The sequence below is a fragment of the Mustela putorius genome, unplaced genomic scaffold, assembly GCF_011764305.1.
Source record: "Mustela putorius furo isolate JIRA1106 unplaced genomic scaffold, ASM1176430v1.1 tig00003834_pilon_pilon_pilon, whole genome shotgun sequence".
Taxonomy (NCBI): domain Eukaryota; kingdom Metazoa; phylum Chordata; class Mammalia; order Carnivora; family Mustelidae; genus Mustela; species Mustela putorius.
In genome coordinates this window covers 100574011-100587485 of record NW_025421987.1, presented here as the reverse complement: position 1 = coordinate 100587485, position 13475 = coordinate 100574011, and the positions used below count along the sequence as shown (strand labels likewise).

The following is a 13475-nucleotide window of genomic DNA, read 5'->3' as shown; positions in this document are numbered from 1 at the left end:
ATGATATTTGTTATGCTCCACAAATAAGTGAAACCATATGATAATTATCATATGGTTCAAGGTGTTTAACCATTACCTCTGCCCAGTCTTTGACTGCTCCAAGTAATACATACTGCTTCACTTCCACTTTTAAATCTCACTCAAGTTTTTCTGGCCTAGACCCAACCAGAGAAGATGATTCTTAGAAACAGTTCCTAGCTTAAACCAAGTTGACAATAAAAAACCCTAAAACTGGAAACAACCCAAATGTCCATCAGCAAAAGAATGGGGAAATAAATTGTGTCATATTAGAATAGTGAATGCTACTGAACAACGGGAAAAAGAAATCTTGTTACAGACAACAAAATGGTTGAGTCTTACAGACATGGTGTTGAGCAAAAAAAATCAAACACAAGGAATATAAACAGTATTGTTCCATTTATATGAAATTCAAAACAAAACAAATCTGTGGTGATAGAAGTCAGAAAAGTGATTAACTTGGGGGAGGACAGTTTGGGAGACAGAGGGAAGCAGCAAGGATTATTCTCTGAAGAACTTTCAGCACAGCGGTACTAGAAATACATTTTTTTTTTTAATTTTATCTGGGTGATGGTTATATGTTACACAAATACAAAAAAATGGAGTTTTACACTTAAGATTTGTGCATATTAAGTTATATTTAATTTTAAAAGTCCAAATACAAGGTCAATAGAAAACAATATTTGAAATGCAGACAATGACAGCATTAATATCAATAATATAGATTTTTTTTTTATAAACATATATTTTTATCCCCAGGGGTACAGGTCTGTGAATCACCAGGTTTACACACTTCACAGCACTCACCAAATCACATACCCTCCCCAATGTCCATAATCCCACCCCCTTCTCCCAAACCCCCTCCCCCCAGCAACCCTCAGTTTGTTTTGTGAGATTAAGAGTCACTTATGGTTTGTCTCCCTCCCAATCCCATCTTGTTTCATTTATTCTTCTTCTACCCACTTAAGCCTCCATGTTGCATCACCACTTCCTCATATCAGGGAGATCATATGATAGTTGTCTTTCTCTGCTTGACTTATTTCGCTAAGCATGATACGCTCTAGTTCCATCCATGTTGTCGCAAATGGCAAGATTTCATTTCTTTTGATGGCTGCATAGTATTCCATTGTGTATATATACCACATCTTCTTGATCCATTCAGCTGTTGATGGACATCTAGGATCTTTCCATAGTTTGGCTATTGTGGACATTGCTGCTATAAACATTCGGGTGCATGTGCCCCTTTGGATCACTACATTTGTATCTTTAGGGTAAATACCCAATAGTGCAATTGCTGGGTCATAGGGCAGTTCTATTTTCAACATTTTGAGGAACCTCCATGCTGTTTTCCAGAGTGGCTGCACCAGCTTGCATTCCCACCAACAGTGTAGGAGGGTTCCCCTTTCTCCGCATCCTCGCCAGCATCTGTCATTTCCTGACTTGTTGATTTTAGCCATTCTGACTGGTGTGAGGTGATATCTCATTGTGGTTTTGATTTGTATTTCCCTGATGCCGAGTGATATGGAGCACTTTTTCATGTGTCTGTTGGCCATCTGGATGTCTTCTTTGCAGAAATGTCTGTTCATGTCCTCTGCCCATTTCTTGATTGGATTATTTGTTCTTTGGGTGTTGAGTTTGCTAAGTTCTTTATAGATTCTGGACATTAGTCCTTTATCTGATATGTCGTTTGCAAATATCTTCTCCCATTCTGTCAGTTGTCTTTTGATTTTGTTAACTGTTTCCTTTGCTGTGCAAAAGCTTTTGATCTTGATGAAATCCCAGTAGTTCATTTTTTCCCTTGCTTCCCTTGCCTTTTGCGTTGTTCCTAGGAAGATGTTGCTGCGGCAGAGGTCGAAGAGGTTGCTGCCCGTGTTCTCCTCAAGGATTTTGATGGATTCCTTTCATACATTGAGGTCCTTCATCCATTTTGAGTCTATTTTTGTGTGTGGTGTAAGGAAATGGTCCAATTTCATTTTTCTGCATGTGGCTGTCCAATTTTCCCAGCACCATTTATTGAAGAGGCTGTCTTTTTTCCATTGGACATTCTTTCCTGCTTTGTCGAAGATTAGTTGGCCATAGAGTTGAGGGTCGATTTCTGGGCTCTCTATTCTGTTCCATTGATCTATGGGTCTGTTTTTGTGCCAGTACCATGCTGTCTTGATGATGACAGCTTTGTAATAGAGCTTGAAATCCGGAATTGTGATGCCACCAACGTTGGCTTTCTTTTTCAATATCCCTTTGGCTATTCGAGGTCTTTTCTGGTTCCATATAAATTTTAGCATTATTTGTTCCATTTCTTTGAAAAAGATGGATGGTACTTTGATAGGAATTGCATTAAATGTGTAGATTGCTTTAGGTAGCATAGACATTTTCATAATATTTATTCTTCCAATCCAGGAGCATGGAACATTTTTCCATTTCTTTGTGTCATCCTCAATTTCTTTCATGAGGACTTTATAGTTTTCTGAGTATAGATTCTGTGTCTCTTTGGTTAGGTTTATTCCTAGGTATCTTATGGTTTTGGATGCAATTGTAAATGGGATTGACTCCTTAATATCTCTTTCTTCTGTCTTGCTGTTGGTGTAGAGAAATGCAACTGATTTCTGTGCATTGATTTTATATCCTGACACTTTACTGAATTCCTGTATAAGTTCTAGCAGTTTTGGAGTGGAGTCTTTTGGGTTTTCCACATATAGTATCATATCATCTGCGAAGAGTGATAATTTGACTTCTTCTTTGCCGATTTGGATGCCTTTAATTTCCTTTTGTTGTCTGATTGCTGAGGCTAGGACCTCTAGTACGATGTTGAATAGCAGTGGTGATAATTTTTTTATAAACTTACAAGAAGGGAAGAAACAACTCACTAAGAAAATGAGGAAAGGAAATAAATAAGCAGTTCTACAAATTATAAAGACATACTTTGTCTTAGCAATCTCACTTCTAGGTATTTATCCATCAGATATATTTGACTTATTATATACAAAGTTATTATGATAGTGTCATTTATAATAGGAAACTAAACAACCTGGACATGCATCTTTTTGGTACTGATTTTTTGGAGTTATTTATGTAGTCTGGACACAAAGCCTTTGACAGATATATGAATATTTTCTCCCATTCTGTAAGTTGTCTTTTCACTCTTAACATGTATTTTGGTGAACAAAAGTTCTTAATTTTGTAATACTATAAATTTATAATAATTTTATAATCCAAAATCCAATATCCAATATTGTCCAAAATATCAATTGTTTTTCTTTTATGGTAATCATATTTTATGTCTTATTTGAAAAATCTTAGAATATATCTGTACAGGGAACATAAAGATGTTTTCTCTAAAAGCTTTATTTTTAGAAAAACAGATCACAGGGGTCCCTGGGTGGCTCAGTGGGTTAAAGCCTCTGCCTTTTGCTCAGGTCATGATCTCAGGATCCTGGGATCGAGTCCTACAGTGGGCTCTCTGCTCAGCAGGGAGCCTGCTTCCTCCTCTCTCTCTCTGCCTGCCTCTCTGCCTACTTGTGACCTGTCTGTCAAATAAGTAACTAAAATCTTAAAAAAAAATTGCTTTAAAAAAACATATCACAATCTATATAGAATTATTTTTTACATATGGTATAAGATAAGGGTCAAAATTATTTTTTCCATGTGGATATACAGATGGTGTTTATTGAAAGCACCATTATTTCCCCCACTGCACTACAGAGTCAACTTTGCCATTAATGATACCTCGGCAGTGTGTATGTCTCTAAAGTCCTTTTTATTCCATTTGTTGCCTATTGTTGTGTTGATTCCACTCTGTTATAATTACAATAGTTTTTTTTTTTTTAAGATTTTATTTATTTATTTGACAGAGATCACAAGTAGGCAGAGAGGCAGGCGGAGAAAGAGAGAGGAGGAAGCAGGCTCCCTGCTGAGCAGAGAGCCCGATGTGGGACTCGATCGCAGGATCCTGAGATCATGACCTGAGCTGAAGGCAGAGGCTTAACACACTGAGCCACCTAGGTGCCCCTAATTACAATATTTTATAATAAGTCTTATACTGAGTAGTCATTCACTATTGTTCTTCAAGATTGCCTTTGCTATTCTTGGCTTATGCATCCCCATATGAATTTTAAAAATCATCTTGTCATTTTCTACACTCACAAAACCTACTAGGAGTTTGTATTAAAACAACAGGTTGATTTGGAAGATTTACAACTTTATAATAAAAAATTTCTAAATCATGAGCATGGTATGTCTCTTCATTTATTTAAATCTTTAATTACTTTCAATAATATTTTATAGTTTTAATGTTGAGGTCTTGGCTATCTTTTATTAGATTTATTCCTAGGTATTTTTATGCAATTATAGCTGGTATCACTTTTAAAATTCCCTTTTCTTTTTGTTTTTGGTCATATTTAAGTACAACTTATTTTTGCATGCTGATTCTTTTTTTTTTTTTTTAAGATTGTATATATTTATTTCAGAGAGAGAGCACAAGCGGGGGGAGGGGCAGAGAGAGAAGGAGAAATAGACTCCCCACTGAGCAGGGAGCGCGATACAGGGCTTGATTCCAGGACTCGGATCATGACCTGAGCCAAAGGCAGATGCTTAACTGACTGAGCTATTCAGGTGCCCCTTGTGTGCTTATTCTATATTCATATACCTTATTAAACATGTTTTCTTTTAATTTCTTATGTCTCTTCTCTCTGACTATATTAGTATCTATCATTTTAGAGCCTTAGTCTCCTTTCTGAATATGAGTGTAAAGTATCAATCTGCTGATACACTCACTGAGGCCATAAATATTTCTTACTCTTATTATTGATATTTTAGATTCTTCCACTTTTATTACCCCTTTTGTCTCTGAAGAGTTTGTACTCATTTCTGTCCAGGAGTTGCTTTTCTCTTTGATTTCTTCCCTTTTATTCTTCTATCTGATTTCAACTTAGCAAAAATGATAGCATGTAAGAGACATCTTGGTGTATGATAGAGCTCTAGAATAGGCCATGGCAGGTTAGAGTTCTAGTCCTTGCTCTGCCCCTTCTGAACTTTGAGCTCTCCTGTAGTATTCTGTAAGCTAGACTAGCAGAGGGATTTCAAACCAGTGCTCCCTAAATTCCTGTCATAAGAATCACTAGAGGTGTGGTGTAAGGAAATGGTCCAATTTCATTTTTCTGCATGTGGCTGTCCAATTTTCCCAGCACCATTTATTGAAGAGGCTGTCTTTTTTCCATTGGACATTCTTTCCTGCTTTGTCGAAGATTAGTTGGCCATAGAGTTGAGGGTCGATTTCTGGGCTCTCTATTCTGTTCCATTGATCTATGTGTCTGTTTTTGTGCCAGTACCATGCTGTCTTGATGATGACAGCTTTGTAATAGAGCTTGAAGTCCGGAATTGTGATGCCACCAACGTTGGCTTTCTTTTTCAATATCCCTTTGGCTATTCGAGGTCTTTTCTGGTTCCATATAACCTCAATGTGCGAAAGGAATCCATCAAAATCCTTGAGGAGAACACAGGCAGCAACCTCTTCGACCTCTGCCACAGCAACATCTTCCTAGGAACAACGCAAAAGGCAAGGGAAGCAAGGGAAAAAATGAACTCTTGGGATTTTATCAAGATCAAAAGCTTTTGCACAGCAAAGGAAACAGTTAACAAAATCAAAAGACAACTGACAGAATGGGAGAAGATATTTGCAAACGACATATCAGATAAAGGACTAATGTCCAGAATCTATAAAGAACTTAGCAAACTCAACACCCAAAGAACAAATAATCCAATCAAGAAATGGGCAGAGGACATGAACAGACATTTCTGCAAAGAAGACATCCAGATGGCCAACAGACACATGAAAAAGTGCTCCATATCACTCGGCATCAGGGAAATACAAATCAAAACCACAATGAGATATCACCTCACACCAGTCAGAATGGCTAAAATCAACAAGTCAGGAAATGACAGATGCTGGCGAGGATGCGGAGAAAGGGGAACCCTCCTACACTGTTGGTGGGAATGCAAGCTGGTGCAGCCACTCTGGAAAACAGCATGGAGGTTCCTCAAAATGTTGAAAATAGAACTGCCCTATGACCCAGCAATTGCACTATTGGGTATTTACCCTAAAGATACAAATGTAGTGATCCAAAGGGGCACATGCACCCGAATGTTTATAGCAGCAATGTCCACAATAGCCAAACTATGGAAAGATCCTAGATGTCCATCAACAGCTGAATGGATCAAGAAGATGTGGTATATATACACAATGGAATACTATGCAGCCATCAAAAGAAATGAAATCTTGCCATTTGCGACAACATGGATGGAACTAGAGCGTATCATGCTTAGCGAAATAAGTCAAGCAGAGAAAGACAACTATCATATGATCTCCCTGATATGAGGAAGTGGTGATGCAACATGGGGGCTTAAGTGGGTAGGAGAAGAATAAATGAAAGAAGATGGGATTGGGAGGGAGACAAACCATAAGTGACTCTTAATCTCACAAAACAAACTGAGGGTTGCTGGGGGGAGGGGGTTTGGGAGAAGGGGGTGGGATTATGGACATTGGGGAGGGTATGTGCTTTGGTGAGTGCTGTGAAGTGTGTAAACCTGGTGATTCACAGACCTGTACCCCTGGGGATAAAAATATATGTTTATAAAAAATAAAAAATTAATAAAAAAAAAAAGAATCACTAGAGGTGCTTCTTAAAAACAGAGGTTCTTGGATCCCTACTTAAATCTATTGAATAAGTTATTTTCAAGAAAAAGGCCTGCAAATCTGTGTGTGAATATGTGTATGTACACGTGTGTATGTACATATGCCTACATTCATACATATGTATATATATATATATATGAATTGTTCTGGAATATATAAAAACATATATAAATTAATAGATATATATATGTGAATGAATTACCCTATATCACTCTCACTATCAGGGAAGTTTACTTTACATAGGACAAGATTAAGATTCCCTCCATCTCTGATATTATTTGATTCTATGAATGCTAGCATTATACTGCCATAATCAAAACAAGAATTTCATCTAAAAGAGTACCAATGAACCAATGCCAATACTCTAAAGTTTGGTATTAGGGGTACCTTTGAGTGCAAAGGAATTGGTGCAATGCCTCTACAGGTGCACTGTATCTACAGGTGCTTTGCCAGGTCAAATGCTATTCTAGAAGTATAGGCCAGAGCAGGGGGAACCATTGATATAATTAGATCTTCAAGGCATCTTGAGGTTAATTTGATTAGTAAATCATGACTATTTATTTGTTTTTGCATTTAAAGTTATAACCACACTAAGTCAGAAGGAATAATACCTTTGGAAAGAATAACTACAGCTTAATCATTAATACCACAGTCAAAAATGAAGCTGGACTCTTCTTTGGTTAAAGGTTGGCAGAAGAGAGGGGCGATGAGGAGTGAGAAGACAAGGTCAAAGTCGGAGGTAAAGTTTGTTCTGGCCTTATTCATCAACAAGTTAAATAAGTAGTTTAAGAATTTTTCAAGGCATAAATTTATAGGTTCTCTCTCATATTCTCAAATAAAATAATTCTCCTGTTTTATGATCCCCTTGTTAGTTTAACCCTCATTTTTCTTATAGCTCTCTGGCATTTGTTTTCATTTTTATATTCACTGACAACCGGAAAGGCATCATACTCTTGTTCTTTTCTATCAACTTACTGTATTAAATGCATCTATCATCATAATACCCGTTTTTATTCCTCCTCTGATAAAGGCTAAATATTATATTCTGGAGTAATTTGGGAGTTCATTTACTAAGTATTAATGAAAATATGTTTGTGATAGTATCTAGAAAGTAACTAGTTCATGGATGGCTCCACTGGTTAAGCATTCAACTCTTGATTTTGGCTCAGGTCATGATCTCAGGGTCATGGGATAGAGCCCTGCATAGGGCTCCGTGCTCAGCAGGAAATCTTGAGATTTCCTCTCCCTCAGCCCCTCCCTGCCCCACTCATGTGCATGCATACTCTCTCTCTCTCAATAAATAAAATATTTTTCTAAAAAAGAAAGTAGTTCATAATTTTTGCTCAAATTGAATTTTATTTATCAATTAAATTACGGATTCATCTTGACGTGATGAAAACACAAGGAATGAATTTCGCAAAGAAGAATGATTCTCAAATGTACATCTTCAAACCTTTTTTCTCATTTTCTTTAGCTCCACCTCTTTAACTGTTTATAGGCTATTTCTAATTGAACTTTATTATGTTGAAAACCAAAATCAACATCTATTCTATCTTTGCACATTCAATTTTGTGATGACTTTCCCTCTTCAATGCATTTCAATTCCTCTATATTCCTACATTCCCATTTGCATACCCTCCATTCCTGAATAATGACCATAGGCATTACTGATACAAATCTTCCATCAATCACGGCAGTTAAAATTCCAGACTTGCCACTTGCTGACCACGTAACTTTAGACAAATTGCTCAACCTCTTAAGATATTAGTTCCTACACAAAATGGGGATTGTGCTAAGAATTAGAATGTAGATAGGTAGGTATTATATATCTATATGTGTGTGTGTGTGTGTGTGTGTGTGTGTATATATATATGTGTATATATATATATATAATATGTATGTATTATATATACATTTTTGTTGGTCATAATAGATGTTCAATAAATGGCTGCTCCTGTGACTCTGAAATCAGGTTTTTTTCCCGAAATCAGTTTTTAAATCTATACTTGAGGCGTTGTATTCTAAGCTATTTTGTACTCTTCTGTAATTCTCCAGCACTGTCTTGCCCCATCTTGTGATATGTTACTCTTACTTCCTCATGCTTAACCTTTTACTTAATCATTATTCTGACTAGTCTCTGAGACCTAACCCTTTCTTTTCCCATAGCTTTGTGCTTTGCTTTGGGTCAGGCAGCTGCTAAAAGCTGACACACAGAGGGTTAAACCTAGTCCACTCCCAGTGCCCGTTTTTACAGTAGGCTGGCAGCTGTCCCAACTGCCTACCGAAGCCAAATGCTTGAGTAGAGTGAGAGTAAGAAACCAGCTATGAATCCTTTCCAGAAAAATGAGTCCAAGGAAACTCTTTTTTCACCTGTCTCCACTGAAGAGGTACCACCTCGACTTCTCAGCCTTCCAAAGAAGCCAACTCCGGTGAGTCCCCAAATTCCAGTCTCCTTCTGACAGGAACAGAATTGCTCTTTTGGTTCTACTTGGCCTCTGGAGTGACAGGCTGAGCTGTATTAGGGTATTAAAAACTATTCTCACTTGGACTTAGAATTAACCTGAAAACCAAATTTAAACAGAAGTTTCCTTTACTTAGGAGAAGAAGCATCAGGAAGAGGTAGTTAGGAGTTCTTCAGCTGGGTTCCAGGACTTTGCTGTATCTCATTGCATATTCTGAGTTTCTCTGGGGTGAAAAAAGAAGCAATTTGAATATCCAGGGAAACTTGGCAAGCATTCTTGCCTGGAGAACTGTGTGTGATTGTTCTTTCTAAACCAATATAAAAACTCAGCCCTTAGCTCCCCCCTGTATTCAGAATCTTATGCCAGACACCAAGGAAAGTTTTGGAATAGATCCAGTCTCTTTTATGATGTGTGCCAGTTTACATTGGAAGACAGGACAGAGAATCAAAGAATAATGATGTTTGTAATACATACTTGTTAAACACTTCCAAATCTATCATCTCATTAAATCTTTATATCAAAATCTTAAAAGTGGAGAGGGTATAGGAATAATAGCCAATATTTATGGAGTTTTCTCTATGGGCCAAGAGGTGGTAGTTTTCTCATTTCTTTGGAATAAGAGGATTGAACATAAAGACAGGTGCAGTGGCATGCCCAGGGTCAGTAGATTAACACAGCCAAAACCAATAGTACATAGCTGGTAAAGTGTGTTAACTAAACTCCAGGTTGCATAATTCTCAAGATGTGAGCTGGGAAGGTAAGAAGCCAGTTTATTGTGTCTTTCGAGTAAGTTAATATATTAACATATATTAATATTTAGGAGGGTTCTTCATATCTATCCATATGGGTAAAAAATAAAATCATTAACTTATGACTTTATTTATTTAGTTAATTATATATCTTCTGGTCCTAAACAATTTCAGTCTGTTTAAAAAGATGCACGTATTTCTTAGGAAATAAGAGGTGATAAAATTTCACAATGAGATTTGACTGTCCCAAGTACAGTAATCTCCATCCCCTCTCATGTTAGTTGGGCTATCATAATAGGTAGGGATTGGAAATAAACATGGCAGTCCCTTTATACTGACTGATATGGTACATGTAATAGCATAGTTCTTTTAATGTCTAATAGGATTAACAAGAAAATGTTACAGAATGTCTTTCACAGGAAGAATGAACATTTAATGTTAGAAGATTTAAGAACTCTCTGCCCAAGTTTAAGGTGATCAATCAGATTCCTTTCGGTTGGGCTCTGAGCCTGGCTCCTGCAGGCTCTGAATGGGAAGCTATCATATTGTCAGGATTCCTCCTGGCATGATGAATATGGCAGGTGGGGACAAAAGAGGTTAGTTTGAACAGTGCAGCTAAGGAAATTATTGACCTCTAAATGTAACTGCTTGGGCATCAAGTGCTCCACCGTCTAATTCTTTGTTCTGTTCTTAGAAATAAGTATGATTATTCTCCTGCTCAGAACCCCAGGGTTTTCAGTAAAGAGTTGTAGGAAGATAAGGAGGTCCTGGTGCCTGAGATCAAGGAATGTCTGAGTAATGAGAAGTGAAGTAATATTCCAAATAACTTCTATCAGCACTGCAGGTCTTTCACTGTGATAATAACTGTTTCATGAAGAGTAGGAGCCATTGCTTCACTTTACCTATCACAGTGATTTAAAATAAACATATTTTTCTGTTATAGAACAATCTATTGATTTAAATGGTGGAGGGGGGAAGTTCATGCTTGAACCATTGTCTTTTTGTTTCATAGAAAATCTGTGGCTCCAACTATCCACTGAGCATTGCCTTCATTGTGGTGAATGAATTCTGTGAGCGCTTTTCCTATTATGGCATGAAAGGTAATTTTGTGTCCTAAGGTCTTTCTTTTTCCCCACTCATCCTCATATTTGGAACAACCTGGTCTTCTTTATGCCCTTATTTCTCTTTTCCACACTCCCTGCCTTTATCCAAATTGGTCTTTCCCTTTAGCCAACACTGCCAATAAATACCTCATGGGATTTCACCTAGCAACTCATACAAGCCAAGAAACCAGAACACAGTCTGTAAGAATAAAAGTATGACAACTTCCATTTTCATATCTGTTTCTCAGATATGAACTACATTGTTGGGAGGGAGAAGGTAGAGACATTGGAAGCACCATATGATCTTTGCTGCTATGTAAGCGCATGGACTGAAGGGAGGAATCTTGCAATTGTACACTAAGCATAGCCCCACACCCACAGTTGCCATGGCTCTTGCTTCTACTACCTGGCAGTCACCCCTCAGTCACTTCACCAATAAGAGAGTTGAAGGTCGAGATCACCTTCAGAGACCAGAGATAAAATGTACTTCTCCATAAATCACTTTAATGCATTTATCTTGTTTTGTTTTCCCTTTTCAACCTCAGCTGTGCTGACCCTGTATTTCCTGTATTTCCTGCACTGGAGCGAGGACACCTCCACATCTATATACCATGCCTTCAGCAGCCTCTGTTATTTCACTCCCATCCTGGGAGCAGCCATTGCTGACTCATGGCTGGGAAAATTCAAGTAAGGAAAATGGGAGATCACATCACCAAGTCACAGCCTAATTGTGCTGAGATTTTGTCACTTATAGCCTCTTGGTTCCAAGCCAAGAAGATAGTTAGGTCATTCATGACAAATAAGCATCTCTCTAAGACTGACAACACAGAAAGACTATTTCTCTTCATTGTCAGTTTTTCTAATTGTTTACATCCTTTCTAGTCAGGAATTTTTTTTTTCCCTCAATCTAATTTTAATCTTCCATTCTGTATTTTAAGACCAATTCTTGTTCTGATCTTAGGGACAATAAGGATTGCTACCCAGCCGAAAATTTATAATTTTAGAGACCTCAATGTAGTTATTTCATATACTGTCCATCTCTTCTCTGGCTGAATCATCTTTAGTATATTCTTATGAGTCCCTCTTCTCAACTATTTTACTGTTTCTTTTCCCTTATCTCTGTGGTTTCCTTCTTAAGAATATAATAAATATTTTCACGAGTTAGACTAATGGTCTATTCAGTTCCATATCTTTTAAGCCTCTGAAAATAGCAATAAGAGACATTCATGGGATAATGTTTTTGTTGTCTCCTATAACATTATCCTCATAGGTTAGAGATGGATCTTGGCTATCCATCACCAAGTTATTTTCCATAGTCTTATCATCTATGGATTTGTTTTAATTAATATTTCTCAGAGTGCATTTTTTGGAAATTGGTTGATAGGATACAATGAGTGTAATAAAGAAAGATAAAGTTCTCATGGTCCAATAAGTTTGGAAAATGCCTAGGTTAAACTAAGTTAAAAAGTTGGGTTTTTTTTTTTGTTTGTTTGTTTGTTTTACTGCAAGACTTCTTATAGCCTTTAACATGGTAATAAATACTGTACAGCCTCCAAGAGAAGGTTATGGTATGTAGTGATTCCCAAACTTATTTGACCATGGAATATTTTTTCAGAATAATTTGTGGATGTGGTGTTCTAGGGAATCATATTTAGTAAACATTGGTTTATACCTCACTTGGCCTGTATATATTCATTGTCCTAAAGTGTTTAATCAGCATTTAATAGATAGCTACAACCATAGCATGGTAGTAAACACAGTTTCTTGACGTAAGAGAAGGATGGTAGGAAGATGTTTAAGATTTATTTTTGCTGCTTATGTAGTATTGGTCACCAAGTCCCTCCAGATAGGAGGTTGACACTATATGCAAAATAAAAAGTATAAACCATGGTCTTTATTCAATAAATAAATACTTACAGAATAAAAGACTCTCAAACATGACATAGTACTTTCATTTATTTTTTATTATGTCATGTTAGTCACCATACAGTACATCATTAGATTTGAATTACTGTTCCATGATTCATTGTTTGTTTCTAACACCCAGTGCTCCATGCAATACATGCCCTCTTTAATACCCCTCACTGGGCTATTTTAAAAATTACTTCCTCTAAATTTAAAGCACAGATATGGCTTTTCATGATGTCTATAAACATCTACTGAGAGGCTTAACTGCATGTTAGAACACTATTTTTTATATCAAATTGCTTTTAAAGAGAGCCAAACATGGGCCCTAGTGTGGTTTTTATACCCTGTGACCCATGCCTATCAGTTCAGGCTTACAATCACTCTCTTAAATTTGTTTATTGCCAAATATGTTTTTGGATATCATCTCTACACTTCTCCTTACTCTTTCTCTGAGTAGGTCTAGATCATGTCCTTTCTGTCTCCTATCTTTTTTGTCTCATCAGAGCTGAACTTCTTAATGCTAGGTCTCTTTCTCTCCCGTCACTAC

General features: G+C 37.0%; 1 protein-coding gene across 1 annotated transcript in view; it reads left to right on the top strand.

Moving 5' to 3' along the window:
• The window catches only part of SLC15A2 (solute carrier family 15 member 2), a 52383-nt gene that overhangs the window by 3246 nt on the left and 35662 nt on the right, over positions 1 to 13475 (top strand). Inside the window, exons 2-5 of the mRNA XM_004745480.3 lie at positions 7393 to 7445; positions 9046 to 9135; positions 10930 to 11017; positions 11566 to 11707. Coding sequence (XP_004745537.2) covers positions 7393 to 7445; positions 9046 to 9135; positions 10930 to 11017; positions 11566 to 11707 — 373 coding nt within the window. The remainder of the gene's footprint in view (positions 1 to 7392; positions 7446 to 9045; positions 9136 to 10929; positions 11018 to 11565; positions 11708 to 13475) is intronic.